At 44.3% G+C, this 14839-nt stretch overlaps 1 protein-coding gene across 1 annotated transcript; it reads left to right on the forward strand.

Annotated features, from left to right (window-relative positions):
- Window positions 1-2099: 2099 nt before the first annotated feature.
- On the forward strand, window positions 2100-13645 carry LOC134028897 (alpha-2-macroglobulin-like). The gene is made up of 36 exons (XM_062472788.1): window positions 2100-2236; window positions 2350-2530; window positions 2723-2879; window positions 3404-3456; window positions 4084-4104; window positions 4563-4728; window positions 4937-5021; window positions 5238-5388; window positions 5770-5887; window positions 6002-6111; window positions 6206-6376; window positions 6460-6693; window positions 6831-6894; window positions 6979-7124; window positions 7681-7830; window positions 8016-8159; window positions 8273-8360; window positions 8480-8642; window positions 8746-8971; window positions 9199-9325; window positions 9434-9555; window positions 9689-9740; window positions 9827-9910; window positions 9998-10174; window positions 10468-10543; window positions 10646-10802; window positions 11056-11130; window positions 11272-11434; window positions 11517-11707; window positions 12024-12239; window positions 12385-12509; window positions 12665-12755; window positions 12875-12943; window positions 13044-13149; window positions 13340-13381; window positions 13504-13645. The coding sequence occupies exons 3-36, from the start codon at window positions 2744-2746 to the stop codon at window positions 13509-13511; spliced, it is 4107 nt and encodes a 1368-aa protein (XP_062328772.1). The 5' UTR covers window positions 2100-2236; window positions 2350-2530; window positions 2723-2743; the 3' UTR covers window positions 13512-13645.
- The last annotated feature ends 1194 nt before the right edge of the window (window positions 13646-14839 follow it).

The following is a 14839-nucleotide window of genomic DNA, read 5'->3' on the forward strand; positions in this document are numbered from 1 at the left end:
AAAAGGAATAAGAGATGTTTTATTTTTATTTTTTTATTATATTGCAAATATATTAGCAAGAGATGTCTTTAACATTTCCGTGTTTTGATTCGTGGCGTCACTTCCGGAATGCGAGGCCGCGATTTGACACTGACAGCTGGAGCAACAATAACAAGAAACACCAGTAAGCAAGTGAATGTTACTATAAATATATACCAGATTATTAAATTATACCAGAAAAATAGCTCAGTTTTTGTATTCTCGAATGGCAATACAACGGGCTGTGGCTCAGGTTGCCAGGTTTATAGTAAACCCCTAGTTTGCGTTTTTTTGTATTCTGAGGAAACAGTCCTGTACAGTCTGAGTGAATGCACACAACTTGATGTAAGGGTTTACTCAAGGAACTTGGCAACCCTGCCTAAGATTCAGGTTTATGCCAAGGCAAATGCACTGAACTGGCAGACCTGTGTCTCAAGCTGTGTCCCAACACCCATTTACCTTCTTTTGTTTTTAGAAAAAAAGCTTTCCTCAGAACAGCTACACTGAACTTTTGCCCTGAGGGTCACACTGGGGACACTGTGTTGTCTGATCAAACAGAGCAGACAGGCTAACGTGCAGGCTAACGTGCAGTCCTAAAGATTTTACCTATTGACTACTTGAGTAACAGTATGGTGAAACTGGTGATACATACAAACACATACACACTGATAGTAAAAACTAAAACCTCTGCCGGAAGGTCTTCCTCTGGGAGTGCTTACATACCAGGTTCCTACATCAATGCACTGCGGAGAGACAGAGAAAGAAACTTAAAGATGGCACTGAAACTGTACTGAGCTTGTGTTTCCAACGGTGGATTTAAACCCTAGGATGACACTGATTGGTCATGATGTCAGTTCTAATCATATTCTAGTTCACTTCTGTAGGCTGTGAAGGAAGGAGATCGTCAAAAAGACTACTAAGAACCAATACATTTGACCAGAAGTGGTGGCAAATCCCCCTCTTCAGACCGTGACACTGATACAGCCCTAAAGATGGTCCTGAGGTGGAGCTGTGGAGAGGCAGAATGATCCAGTGAGCCTGAACTCCAGGAAGAAAAGCAGGGCTGCTGCTGACTCATGAATCACTTACAAATATATGTGAACATTGACTCACATTGACAACATTGAAATATAAAAAGTAAAAGAAAAAAACGAATGTATGTCAATATTGATTCTTTTACCCGCAGTATCAGAAACAAACATGCAGCCTTGGAATCTCTCTGTCCCCACTCTGCCGGAGCCAATCAGATGCAGCCCAGGAACCTAACGTATTGTATGCATGACACACAAAATCAAACACACACCCACACACCTACCAACACCCACACAGTAACATTACTGTCATTCAGTCACTCCAGTAGCAGGGGGTGAGGTTAGGGAGATGGGTGAGGGGGTTAGGCAGGTGAGTGCGTGAGAGGAGATGGGTGAGGGTAGGGAGATGAGAGAGTAATTTGAGGTTGAGGTGAGAGTGTGTGTGGTTCTCATTACTGACATTTTAGGTTATCAAGAAATTAAGATTATCGCCACGGTTTTGAAAAGCACTTCAAAGTAGTTTAGAAAATGCCACTTTACACTTGAGCTCTCTATTCACAGAACAAGCTCCTAATCCTACACATGACAGCAGCCTGTGAGCAGCAGTGGGATGTTGTTCTCCTAACATCAAAATGCACATTAAAGAGCTTTGATGCTCTGCATTGCAACTGTACAGGTTTATGGAGTGTGTTTACTAGGGCATCTATTGTGGTCTGTAGGCGTTGGGGACTGTGTTTGAATAAGTTGCCCTGTGCTCACGCTAAACATATTGTATTGTCATTGGTTGTCACAGCATCAACTGTGAGCGAGGTGTGAGAGCTGTAACATTTAGTGGGCTATTGTGTCTTTTCGAAGAGGACAAATCCGAAAAGTAAAACTCCAGTTTTGTCAGTGTCCCCATTATACACAACGCAGTACGAACCACGCTATCTGCACTGATCTCAGAGTTCATGATAGTGGTCGATATGACAGTTCAGTTTGCTGCATGTTCCAGGTATTGACGCCAGGCTGTGAATGATTAATTAACAGCTCACATAAATATATGTGCTGGTTCCTTCAAGCTGAGTAGCAGTTGTGGCGTCTCACATGGCTGGTTCAGTTATGGATCTCATCAAGGTTGAAGTGTGGAGGTGGATGCTGCTAGCCTCTCTCCTCAGCATGTGTGTCAGCCAGGAAGCTCCAACGCCGTGAGTATCCCTTCTCTGTAATGCTCAGCATAACATAACCATTTGTCCTACATCTCCATATAGTATTCAACAAACAGTCTACAGTGTGTGTATGTATGTGTGTGTCCTTGTAGGGCTTACATGGTGGCCATCCCTGCCATCCTCCCAGCAGGCTCTGAGGCTAAGCTGTGCACCAGTCTCCTGCAGCCCAATGAGACTCTGGTCATGACCATCTCCCTGCAGTCTCAGGGAGAGAACCTCAAGCTCTTCCAGGAGACTTCGGACAAGGAGTTCCACCGCTGCTTTCAGTTCCAGGTCAGTCCAGCGTGGGAGCATCAGCCCTGCTGCCCTCCCTGGAGCTCAGCCTCTCTGGATCATTCTGCTTCTACAGCTCCACCTCAGGGCCATGTTTAGTATCAGAATCACGGTCTGAAGAAGGCTGTTCCACAGCTCCTGGTGAAATGGAATGGTTCTGAGCAGTTCTCTGTCTTTCTTCTTCCTTCATAGGTTCCTTAAGTGCAGAAAGACATGGTTCAGAATATCGAAGTGGAGGTTCGAGGTGACACCTTTTCCTCAACAGAGCTACGCAAAGTCATGATTAGACCTTCCAGTTCCATGACATTTGTCCAGACGGATAAACCGATTTACAAGCCAGGACAGAAAGGTGATAAGCTCTTATTGTGACTCTTACATCCATGTATAAACAAAACCAGAAAATCTAACCTGATCTCACAAATAACATAGTAAAACATTGTTGTGTGGTTTCATTAATAAAGTGTGATAGGCAGTTCATAGATTCAGTTCATGTAAAATGATTATGTAAAATGTACAAACATGTAATTTTTGAGTGCTTTGGAATTGAGCAATAGTGGTAGACTGGGGATATTCCACAGAAATGGCCCAGGAGCCAGTGACCCCTGTCCCACCCTTTTGTTGTAATGCTTTTCTTATAGATTTCCTATTTTCAAATGGTATCCCTAACCTGACAACTCTGCTTTCATGCTTAAAGTATTTATTGGTCACAATACCAATATTTCTCCCAAAGCACATGGACATGAAAAACATGCATACGATTTGTGAGGTCATACTACAGACTCAAATGTAAACACTTTGTTTATACACAATAGAATTTGTTCATTGCGGTTAAAGATGGTATGTATCTTTTGAAGATTCTGTGCTTCTCTGAAGTTCATTTCAGAGTTGTCAGCCTGGACACCAGCTTCAGACCTGCCAACCAACTGGTAAGGATTTAAAAACTTGACCCCTGTATTTGTATGACCTCTCAATTAGATTTCCTAATCTCTAGCCTAGCATGTCTGATACGTGATCAATATCAATCAGAGGACCCTGTAAGGACTATTGTCAATAGTCCACACCTAATTGGATTGGCAATACTACTTTTGAGTCTTTTATCTAATGCATACACCATATTGTCCCTGGCAAAAAAGTTTGTCCATACTGTTTACACTGGTGATGGCACCACTGCCTGCAGTGTCCCACATGCAGCCATGTAGATGTGGCCTCCCTCCATGGCATGACACAAACAATAGAGAGTTTAAGCTCTTAGTGTGACCCTCAGGGCTAGAGTACAGTGGATCTGCTCTATGGAAACCTGTGTGGGGCTGATGTTGTGAAGAAGCATCATGGACTCTAAGGAGTTTATCGCTCTGTTCTTGACCATATGACCAGGTCACATCACCCCCTAGATAACCTCCTGAGCTCTTGTCATGTTCAGTGGAAATTTAAAAAATGAGTGCAGGGCAGTCATAGAAATAGCTGAGTAGTCAACAGTTAAATATATGAAAATGTGTCCTTTTTGATTCTATGGTGATTAAAAAAAACATGTTGTTTGTGTTTGTCTTTCACAGTATGACATTGTAGAGCTGCAGGTAAGACCATCATCTGTTGTTCAATCGATATTTTCTTGCATTATAAATATTTTCCATGTATATTATCCATATATTAAATAAACAGAAGAAATGTGGTGTCAGGTAATTGTTTGTTGTTGTAATTTAGAAAATTGTTTTAAACAAAGTTTTTTTAAAATGTTTTATCATGTTTAGTAAGCATGTATTCACTCATCAATAGTCATAATAAAGGGCACCCAACATCCATGTCCAAACAACATGTCATTACCGTTGTAAGAGCCGCATTTAAGTTCAAAAGGAAGAAGGTTGACATTGAGTCTGAGTCTGACTCAATGGTTGAAACAATAGTAAATAGGGGTTCAAGGATAAAAAAAATTGCCACTACAACCATTATATAGACATGGTTATACCATTTAACATATCATAACCTATTCACTTTTACTAACTGTTCCAACATTAACTGTTCAACACTCAAACAGGATGTGAATAGCAACAGGATTGGACAGTGGGTCAACACCACATCCAATGGCAAAATACTGCAGCTTTCTCACCCCTTGAGCTCTGAGGCGCCCAAAGGAAGTTACTCCATCGTTGTGTCTACTGGTGAAAATAAAGTCTATCATAGCTTCAAAGTAGAGCATTATGGTAAATAGCTTTTTTTCTACACTTGCGTCACTTTAATGCCGGTGCCTTCCTAAGCGGTTGTTGATTCGGTTCCAGTACTAAGGTTTCCATAAGTTCTTAAACCAAAATGATATGAGGGAAAGTGGCTGATGTGTGGGTTCAAATGTAGAAGACCCAGGTTTCCTCCCTTCCTGGTCATGTATTTATACCCACTTGTGTCTCTGTTCAGTTTTGCCAAAGTTCGACATTAAACTAACGATGGAAGAGGAGGTCAGCATTGTTCAAGAAGAATTCAAAGTTAAACTATGTGCCATGTAAGTCCTTCGACTTACCATTTATCAATTATTCCATCAGGGACTGCATAACACACATTTAATTTAACAGTACCAGTGAATAGAATAGTATTCTTCATGAACACAGTATTCTGATGTCCACCTTTTGGGCCTGGTTGACAAATGTTTTTAACCAGCTGTTAGAATGATTTCACCTCAGATGTGTGCAAGTTTCAGTGCAGTGTTTTCTCCTGTCAGGTACACCTATGGCCAGCCTGTTCCTGGCACAGCAGAGGTGGAGCTCTGTAGGCCACTGGAACGACACCACTATGTCCCCAAGCTCATTACTCCAGACAACCCTGAAGGGGTTCCAGAGTTCACAGCTCCCTGCCACAAAGAGACCCTACAGGTGTGTATACCTGTACCATGTCAGCTGTACAGGTGTGTGTACCTGTACCATGTCAGCTGTACAAGTGTGTATACCTGTACCATGTCAGCTGTACAGGTGTGTGTACCTGTACCATGTCAGCTGTACAGGTGTGTGTACCTGTACCATGTCAGCTGTACAGGTGTGTTTACCAGTACCATGTCAGCTGTAGAGGTGTGTGTACCTGTACCATGTCAGCTGTACAGGTGTGTGTACCTGTATCATGTCAGCTGTACAGGTGTGTATGCCTGTACCATGTCAGCTGTACAGGCGAATGTACCAGAGTAGCTCTGTCGCAACACAGCTCAAACATCTCAGACATGCTGCAGACACAAACTCTGTGTGTTGGGCTGTTTCCTCTAGTTTGACAAGACCGGCTGTGCCTCTTTGGTCTTCAATATGGCAATCTTTACCAAGGCAGGCGAGAAGCTAGTGGCTCAACACCTCCTGCTCAGCGTCAAGGCAGAGGAGGAGGGAACAGGTAAGAACTGACAACAGCACTGAATATGAAGGGAACATCCCCACCTTTTAAAATATGCAGAGAGCCAGTTGATTTGACTGTAAATGTTGTTTCTATTATTCTGCTACCTGACAGGTGTGTCACAATTCCAAAACAAACGCATAAACCTCTCCAATGTGATAGGAAGGTACTCGTTTATTGAAACACCAAAGATTTATGAGCATGGAACAATTGTGAAGGGGAAGGTAAATTCAAATATTATATTAATAGTGCACACATCCAAGTACATTTCTGGCCTCCCAACCTGAAGTAACATGGTACATTATGTTTCCCCTGCAGGTTAAAGTGGTCCACTTCAACAACACACCAATGGCTGACCAGGCCGTCTACCTTTATGAGGGCCAGGGTTGGTCACCAAGACTCCTACACAACTTGACTACTGACAGAGATGGCATCGCGTTGTTCACACTCAACACTACTAACAGTCCCAAAGAGGATATTAGACTGATTGTAAGTGCAAGTCTTCCTAATTTAAAATGCAGCCTTACCTGAAGAGCAAGTACTGTATCAATAATGTTGTTTCTGTTTGACAGGCAAATGCCAAACCACAGGGTGAGTTCAATACATACAGGAGTCCTTATTTTGAGAACGGAGAGCACACATTGTCTGTTATCCGACCCATCCCTGCGGAGAGTAAAACAATCAGCTTTCTGGACATCCAGAAGAAAGACGATCCTCTGCCTTGTGGGGAAGAAGAGCAGATCAAAGTGCAGTACACCGTGGTTGGTGAGACGGTCGCAGGGGGCTCTTTGGATCTCATGTACCTCGTGAGTTTGAGCAGGAAACACATGGGGACCCTGTTAAAATGTCCCTGCCCTGACGTCCCCAACGAGAACTCTCCCTCCCCTTCACTTGAGTCTTCTTCGGGGTGTGTTTTCACAGCGTTTATTTCTCCCTGCTACAGGTTTTAGCAAGGGGGGCTATCATCCAGCAGGGAGTCATGAAGGCAAAAGTGCAGAACGGTCCTGGTGAGTGAGTGGGAGGTGCAGAACAGTCCTGGTGAGGAGGAGGAATATCTAGTGTTGTGATTGTGAGCTACTCTGATGCCGCAGTGTCTGATGGAGAGGTGACCTTCAAGATGGCCGTCTCTCCAGACATGGCTCCCTTGGTCCAGGTGCTAGTCTACGCTGTGCTGCCCAGCGAGTCCGTCATTGCTAACAGCATTGACTTTCCCACCCAGAAGTGCTTCAATAACAAGGTGAAGTAGTAAACATACTGTATATGTGCATGTATATATGCATACACACATACACATAAAGAGGATATATTGACAAATGTATAGAAGTTGACATAAAGACAAGGTGACAAGTTGTAAGGCAGAGTTTCTGGATACATGTACAGCTTGTGTCTCTGTAAGGTCAAGAGGTCATACAGCAAGGCTCCCTCTGAGCAGAATATAGCATGCAGTCCAGACAGTGGGGAGACAGTGAGGAAAATCATGTACAAATAAGGCTTATGTGATTAACGACCACTTCACCTGCTGAACGTTCTAGTGTATCAGTGTACTGACCACTGAAGACCCGTTAAGGAAGCGATTCTGTGCATTCTATGTTTGAACATGTCCAGATACTGTATTTAAGCACTCTTGTAAGAGAGAGTCTTCACTCATGCTAGCCACTCTGTTGTGGATTGGTGGCATGATCCGACGTCGAGCTAATAAAACCGAGTCAACCCTCTTTATAATTGTCGTGACTCCTTCCGGCCTGCCTTCTCCAGAATTTACATCTTATCACAAGTGTATGTGTATGTGTCAGGTGTCGCTCCAGTTCTCTCCGTCCAGAGCAGTCCCAGGAGAGGAGAGCAGCCTTCAGCTGTCAGCCCAGCCAGGCTCCCTGTGTGGCCTCAGTGCTGTGGACCAGAGTGTCCTCATCATGGAGCCTGAAGGGAGGCTGAACGTTGACAAGGTAGAGCAGTAACACTGACAGCAATGAACACATAGGATACATCAACAGATAATATGGCAATTGCTGATCGACGGATTTTGATGAACATAAGCACAGAAATCCCTGATAACCATACAATCAACAACTGTCCAGGTGATGAGTTCCTGGTTGCTTGAGAGTACTTTCTCCTCTGTGCTCCTCACCAGATATTCCAGATGCTGCCTTTCACCAAGGCAGAGGCCGTTTCTTATGAGCTGGAGGACCAGACTGGCTGTCTGCATGTGCGACCCAAGAGATATGTTTACCCCGGCTATAGAGAACGGGAGGAGGACGCTTATTCTGTGTTTCAGGTACTATGTTCCTTTGAGGTTGCTTCTTTTCAACTTGAAATCCTGCTTCTTTGAGCAACAATGCTGGGCACAAGCTTCACTGACAACAAGAATAACAATATTTTCACTTCTAGAAATTGGGGTTGAAGATGGCAACTAATTTGATCATGAGATTACCGCTCTGCCTTAAATTCAAAGGAAGGGATTATCATCGCGGTTATGGTGAGATTTATCTGTAGTCATTCTGGATTTATTTACGTGGAAGTGGGAAATGTGACCGACAGGAATTCCTTGCATGTTTTTCTATGGACATGACAACGACAGTTGTGTTTTTGTTCCAGTGGTGTCCTACAGACAAAACACTCATCTTCAGCGTGGCATGCCTATGGCAAGTCCAGGAAGAAGTGTAGTTGTTCCAATGGGTGCTGCTGCTACACCTCCTCCCATTCAGACTGTACGCACCTTCTTCCCTGAGACGTGGATCTGGGACCTGGTGGAGGTGGGGTAAGTATCTCCAGGCCTCAACACTGCCCCCATCGCACACTGCAGAACCATGACCACTGGTGTTGTCACATGACAATGACACGGTCTGTCTGTGTTTGTCCAGGGCGTCTGGCTCAGAAGACGTAGCCCTCACTGTCCCAGACACCATTACTACATGGGAGACAGAGGTGTTCTGCCTGTCCTCGGAGGGTTTAGGACTGGCTCCCCCGCTGGAGCTCAATGTCTTCCAGCCCTTCTTCCTGGAGCTCAGCCTGCCCTACTCTATCATCCGGGGAGAGCTGTTAGAGCTGACGGCCACTGTCTTCAACTACCTGCCCAGCTGCATCATGGTACTGTGCTGTGCCTTACTGTTCCAGGATGTGTTGTGATGCGATGTTCTACGCTGATGTCAAGCGGTTTAGCTGTTTCTCCAAATGCCCAGATTATTAGAGTCTCTCAGTAGCGTAGATCTGGATCACACAGTCACTGCTGTTTGAGAAGTTTCTTTCTCCACAGTTGAGCCAGTATCAGCTTCCTGTATCTTCCACGTATTGTAACCAGTGCTGTTCTCTGACAGGTCTCTGTGAACCCAGCTCCCTCCCTAGACTACACTCTGACCCCCATCACTGGTGTCGAGTACTCCTCCTGTTTGTGTGCAAACGGACGCAATACCTTCAGATGGACTATGACCCCCTTAGTCCTGGGTGAGACATGAAGCTCCATCCAACTTCCAAATAGCTTATAAAATACACAACATACTTCTACACAACCTGCATGAAGATATGCTAACATTTGTGCATGCGTATGAGCAGGGGCTTTGAACGTGTCTGTGAGTGCGGAGGCTGTAGCGTCTCACGCTAGCTGCGACAATGAGATTGTGAGTGTACCGGAGAGAGGTCGCATCGATGTGGTGACTCGCAGCCTCCTGGTGAAGGTAGGTCAGAGGACTGTCGTCATTAGACCTCACGCAACGAATCACTGTTTTAACCGGGAAAGGATTAACGCACACTACTGCTCCCTCTGTCTCTTTCTCTCTGACCCCCCCCCCCCCCATCTGTCTCTCCTAGGCTGAAGGAACTGAGCAGACAAACACCTACAACTGGTTGCTGTGTCCAGCAGGTCAGTGTTGACTGTTGATCTCCATGTCCCTCAGCCCCCAGGTCAGATGTCTCCCACACTGATTCCTGCTGTCTCTTCCCTTCCAGGAGAATCTTTGAAAGAGGAGGTGGACATCAAGCTCCCCGAGGAGGTCATTGATGGATCTGCCAGAGCTTCCCTCTCAGTCTTGGGTAAGACCATCAGTTGTCTGGAAGCCTCTTTATATTGCTGCCTGGTGGGAGGACCAGTTTACCAGTGACCTGGGCTTTTCCGTGCAGGAGACATTCTGGGCCGTGCCATGCAGAACCTGGATGGACTGCTGAGAATGCCCTATGGCTGTGGGGAGCAGAACATGGCTCTTCTGGCTCCCAACATCTACATCTTGGAGTACCTGAGGAACACCGAGCAGCTCACGACAGCCATCCTGGACAAGGCCAAGGGCTTCCTTACCAGCGGTCAGGACATAACCACTCTCTACCACCATCCCCCTGTCTGTCTACTGACCCTGTCTACTGTCTGCTGGCGTGCATTTTCTGTTGGAAGTGTTTGATAGTGACCTGTTTAGACTCTCCTTCACCTTTAACAGTAGGTCCAATACATCCCTGCATCCTTTTAAACGTCAATGTCTACGAGGCCACTCTGCATTTGTCCTGTACCATATTTTCCTGTACAGAACAGAAATCATCTCACTCTACTAAAGGTTGTGGATCCCCATGATAACTGTTAAGGTTTTTATCCCCACTGTCAGGTTACCAACGACAGCTGAACTACAAGCATTATGACGGAGCGTACAGCACATTTGGGCAAGGTGCTGGGAACACATGGTGAGTACTGCGTGATGCCAGGCCACGTTGAGGACAGTCTCAGTATTTCATCATGACAGAGCAGGTAGAGTGAAGACTGACTCAGTGTCCCTCTGTCTACAGGCTGACAGCTTTTGTCTTGAGAGCCTTTGGCAGGGCCAAGTCTTTCATCTATATTGATCCCCAAGTTATTGAGATATCGAAACTGTGGTTGGAAAATCGTCAAGAACCCGACGGCAGTTTCATGCGGATGGGAAAACTTTTTAACAACAGAATGAAGGTATTCAGGCTATCCCATCATATGTGAAATCGAATTATATTAAATGTATGTACTGCCAATTATAAAAGTAGGACTTTGTACCAACTAATGAATCCATTGAAGTCAGTTATAATTACTATGTTTGACAGTTTACAAAATTAGAATATTTTTTCCCATAGACTGATAATATAGTGGACCATCTTAGGCAGCTAAATAATCTTTGAGTCTATGCTAGGCCACTGCACATGTCGTAACCATCCTGCTGTATCTACAGGGAGGAGTAAGTGATGAGGTCACTTTCACTGCCTACGTCACTGCTTCATTGCTGGAGCTCAACAACTCAGTGTCGGTGAGTGGGTATTCTAAAGAGCATCCTAAGCCTCCTGTGAATGCAGTGTGCAGTGTGTATTGTACTTGTGTCAGCAGCATCTCCTGATATCACGGCATTGCGATAAGTTCTCAAATGTTTCTGTGCCATGTGGTCCGGTAGGATCCTTTTGTGGCCAAGAGTCTGTCCTACCTGAGGAAGAGAAGCACGGATGTGAGCAACACCTACACTACTGCTCTGCTGGCCTACACCTTCAGTCTGGCTGGAGACATGGAGACAAGGAGTCGGCTTTTGCAGCACCTGGACAAGGTGGCTTCCCACCAAGGTAAGCCCTGCTCTGATGGCTAGCGCCTCGCCAAGCTGCTGCTTCACACTAACAACACTGTGTGTGTTCTTGGTTTCTTTAGGGGGCTTTCTCTACTGGTCCCAGTCCTCCTCCACCACCTCTGCCTCTCTGTCGGTGGAGATCAGCTCCTATGTACTGCTGGCCTCCCTCAGCTCCCCCTCTGTATCTACAGCAGACCTGGGCTATGCCTCACGCATTGTCAGGTGGTTGGTACGCCAGCAGAACCCCTATGGAGGCTTCGCTTCCACACAGGTACACTACATCCCTTTCCTCCACACAGGTACACTACATCCCTTTCCTCCACACAGGTACACTACATCCCTTTCCTCCACACAGGTACACTACATCCCTTTCCTCCACACAGGTACACTACATCCCTTTCCTCCACACAGGTACACTACATCCCTTTCCTCCACACAGGTACACTACATCCCTTTCCTCCACACAGGTACACCACCTTGCTGGGCTGGTGCCATGATATGATTGACATGTCAGCATATGTGTGTGTGTGTGTGTGTGTGTGTGTGTGTGTGTGTGTGTGTGTGTGTGTGTGTGTGTGTGTGGGTAGGACACAGTGGTGGCACTGCAGGCCCTGGCTCTCTACTCTACCAAGGTGTTCAGTCCAGAGGGCTCCAGCTCAGTGTCAGTGCAGTCTCCTGGAGGAGAGGTGCAGGTCTTTGACATCAACCAGAACAACAAGCTGCTCTACCAGGAGAAGGCGCTGCCGGCCCTGGCAGGACAGTACAGCATTGAGGTGAAGGGCACTGCTTGTGCTACGGTGCAGGTGAGCAAAGAAGAGCTTTTGGAGCCTTTCCTGGAACATCTCCAGCCTGTTTTCAAGAAGTTACTTGTTGATTCAATGTTTTCCTTCTCTTGCCTGTGACTGAGTACTTGATTGATGGACGGACTTCCGGTTTCCTTTTTCCCAGGTGGCTGTGCACTACAATGTCCCCACCCCCACTGACAACTCGACACTCAAAATCCAGGTGATCCCTGAAATAGACTGCAGCAGCAACGCTCTGAGGCCCCGACTCTCCCTGAAGCTCCAGTCCCTGTAAGCATCAACAGTAGTCTTGCTAGAGAACAGCAGCTTGGCTGTGCAGTATCCATTACTGTCTCTATGCAGTACCATTTATTCAGTACTGAGTGTATGCAGTCAAGTGTGTGCGTGTACTTATATTATAAAACTTCTGGTCTTTGCTTTCTCAGATATAGTGGCAAGGAGCAAACAACAAATATGGTCATAGTGGATCTCAAAATGCTCTCTGGTTTTGTCCCGGATCCACAGTCTTTGACCGAGGTGAATTCTTGTCCGAATGTTTCTTAGATTCCAAAGAAGGTTGTACGTTCATCAAATCTTTTCGGAAACCGCTCCTGTCGTTCTAACCTGAATAACCAGCTGTCTGCTTGTGTTCACAGCTGAAGACGGCTCTTCTGGTGGATCGTGTTGAGACCAAAGATGACCATGTCCTCATGTATCTCAGAGAGGTTCGAATATGTCCCTTTAGAACAGTGTTTAGGTTGCTGTCAATGGAATTAATACACCCAGCACAAATACTCATTCCTTCTTGTCTTGTCTCTCCACCAGTTGATTTCAGGAGCTCCCATTAACCACTCACTGGACATCATCCAGGAACTTCCAGTACAGAAGCTGAAACCAGCTGTGGTCCAGATCTACGATTATTATCAGCCAAGTAACTCTACCGCAACAACTCTCAGATATTACATGATTACTCTGAACTGGTCATCCTTCACTAACCCTAAGTAGTCTATCTACCCTGAACTAGTCTGATCATTTTTCACTAGTCTACTAACTCTCAACTAGCTTAGTAATCTCTGTCTGGTCTAATTCCATCCTCTAACTAACTGGTGTGTTTCTCCTAGGTGACCAGGCTGAGACAGAGTACATCTACCCCTGTGCAGCAGGTTAGTCTTTACATCTGCAACAGCTTCAAGTTGCAACTATAATTTGTCTCATAGAAAACACAGCTATGCTCTTCCTAGATGTAGGTGCTGTTGGTTAAATATGACTGTGTCTGCCTCTACAGATGTGTGAAGAGGAGATTTAGTAAGGACAGTGATCCTTCAGACATGTCTCAATCCCAGTTGGGCTCCAACTGGTACACGGAAGAATGTATTATACAAAAGATAATACTATTATTATATAAAAATATAATAATGTAATAATACCATGCAGTACAATAAATGTGTTATTCCACAGTTTCCAGTGTCTGCTTGCTTAATAGATTAGTAGCTGACACAGAGTTAATGTTATTCAGACAAATATTTTAGATATGGAGGAAGTGAACGGGTAAGTCGTACAATCAATAGTTTTGTGTGCTGCAGAGAGATGTATTTTTTATATATATTATTATTTAGAATTCAATTTACAAATATTCACTCATCACATTTCGTAAACATGAAAATGTAAACAAATAAAATAAAGATAAGTAACAAGTTGACCGGCTTACAAAATTCCTTAAAGATATTGACAGCAGGAGTTCTTAATCAAATCATTTTGAGTAGATATCAGTTATTAAAATACCTTTCTTATTTGTTACCAATTTAAGGGACTCAAAGTACATGTCAGTTTCAATTCGGAATTCAATGGGGTCGATTTGGAAAATGTTTCTTTGTGAATATGGAACTTACCTAATAAGATAAAGAGGTTTACAATATTACACAAATTGCTATCTGTACATTCCAAATAAGTAATAATATTTTTCCCTTCAAGTGAGATTGTATGCGTCGTTTTAGATACCCTATAATTTTAAAAACTTTTCCAGAATGTAATCCAAAATGAACAACCATAAAAAAGATGGGTTTACGATTATTGTTCTGTTTTACAAAAGCTTCAAAAATCATCAACAGGCATGAATATTGAATATATTATGCAATATTTTCAAATGTAATTTTCTAAATTTGTTCGTGATACAATATCTAAAAGGAATAAGAGATGTTTTATTTTTATTTTTTTATTATATTGCAAATATATTAGCAAGAGATGTCTTTAACATTTCCGTGTTTTGATTCGTGGCGTCACTTCCGGAATGCGAGGCCGCGATTTGACACTGACAGCTGGAGCAACAATAACAAGAAACACCAGTAAGCAAGTGAATGTTACTATAAATATATACCAGATTATTAAATTATACCAGAAAAATAGCTCAGTTTTTGTATTCTCGAATGGCAATACAACGGGCTGTGGCTCAGGTTGCCAGGTTTATAGTAAACCCCTAGTTTGCGTTTTTTTGTATTCTGAGGAAACAGTCCTGTACAGTCTGAGTGAATGCACACAACTTGATGTAAGGGTTTACTCAAGGAACTTGGCAACCCTGCCTAAGATTCAGGTTTATGCCAAGGCAAATGCACTGAACTGGCAGA

The sequence above is a fragment of the Osmerus eperlanus genome, chromosome 11, assembly GCF_963692335.1.
Source record: "Osmerus eperlanus chromosome 11, fOsmEpe2.1, whole genome shotgun sequence".
NCBI lineage: Eukaryota > Metazoa > Chordata > Actinopteri > Osmeriformes > Osmeridae > Osmerus > Osmerus eperlanus.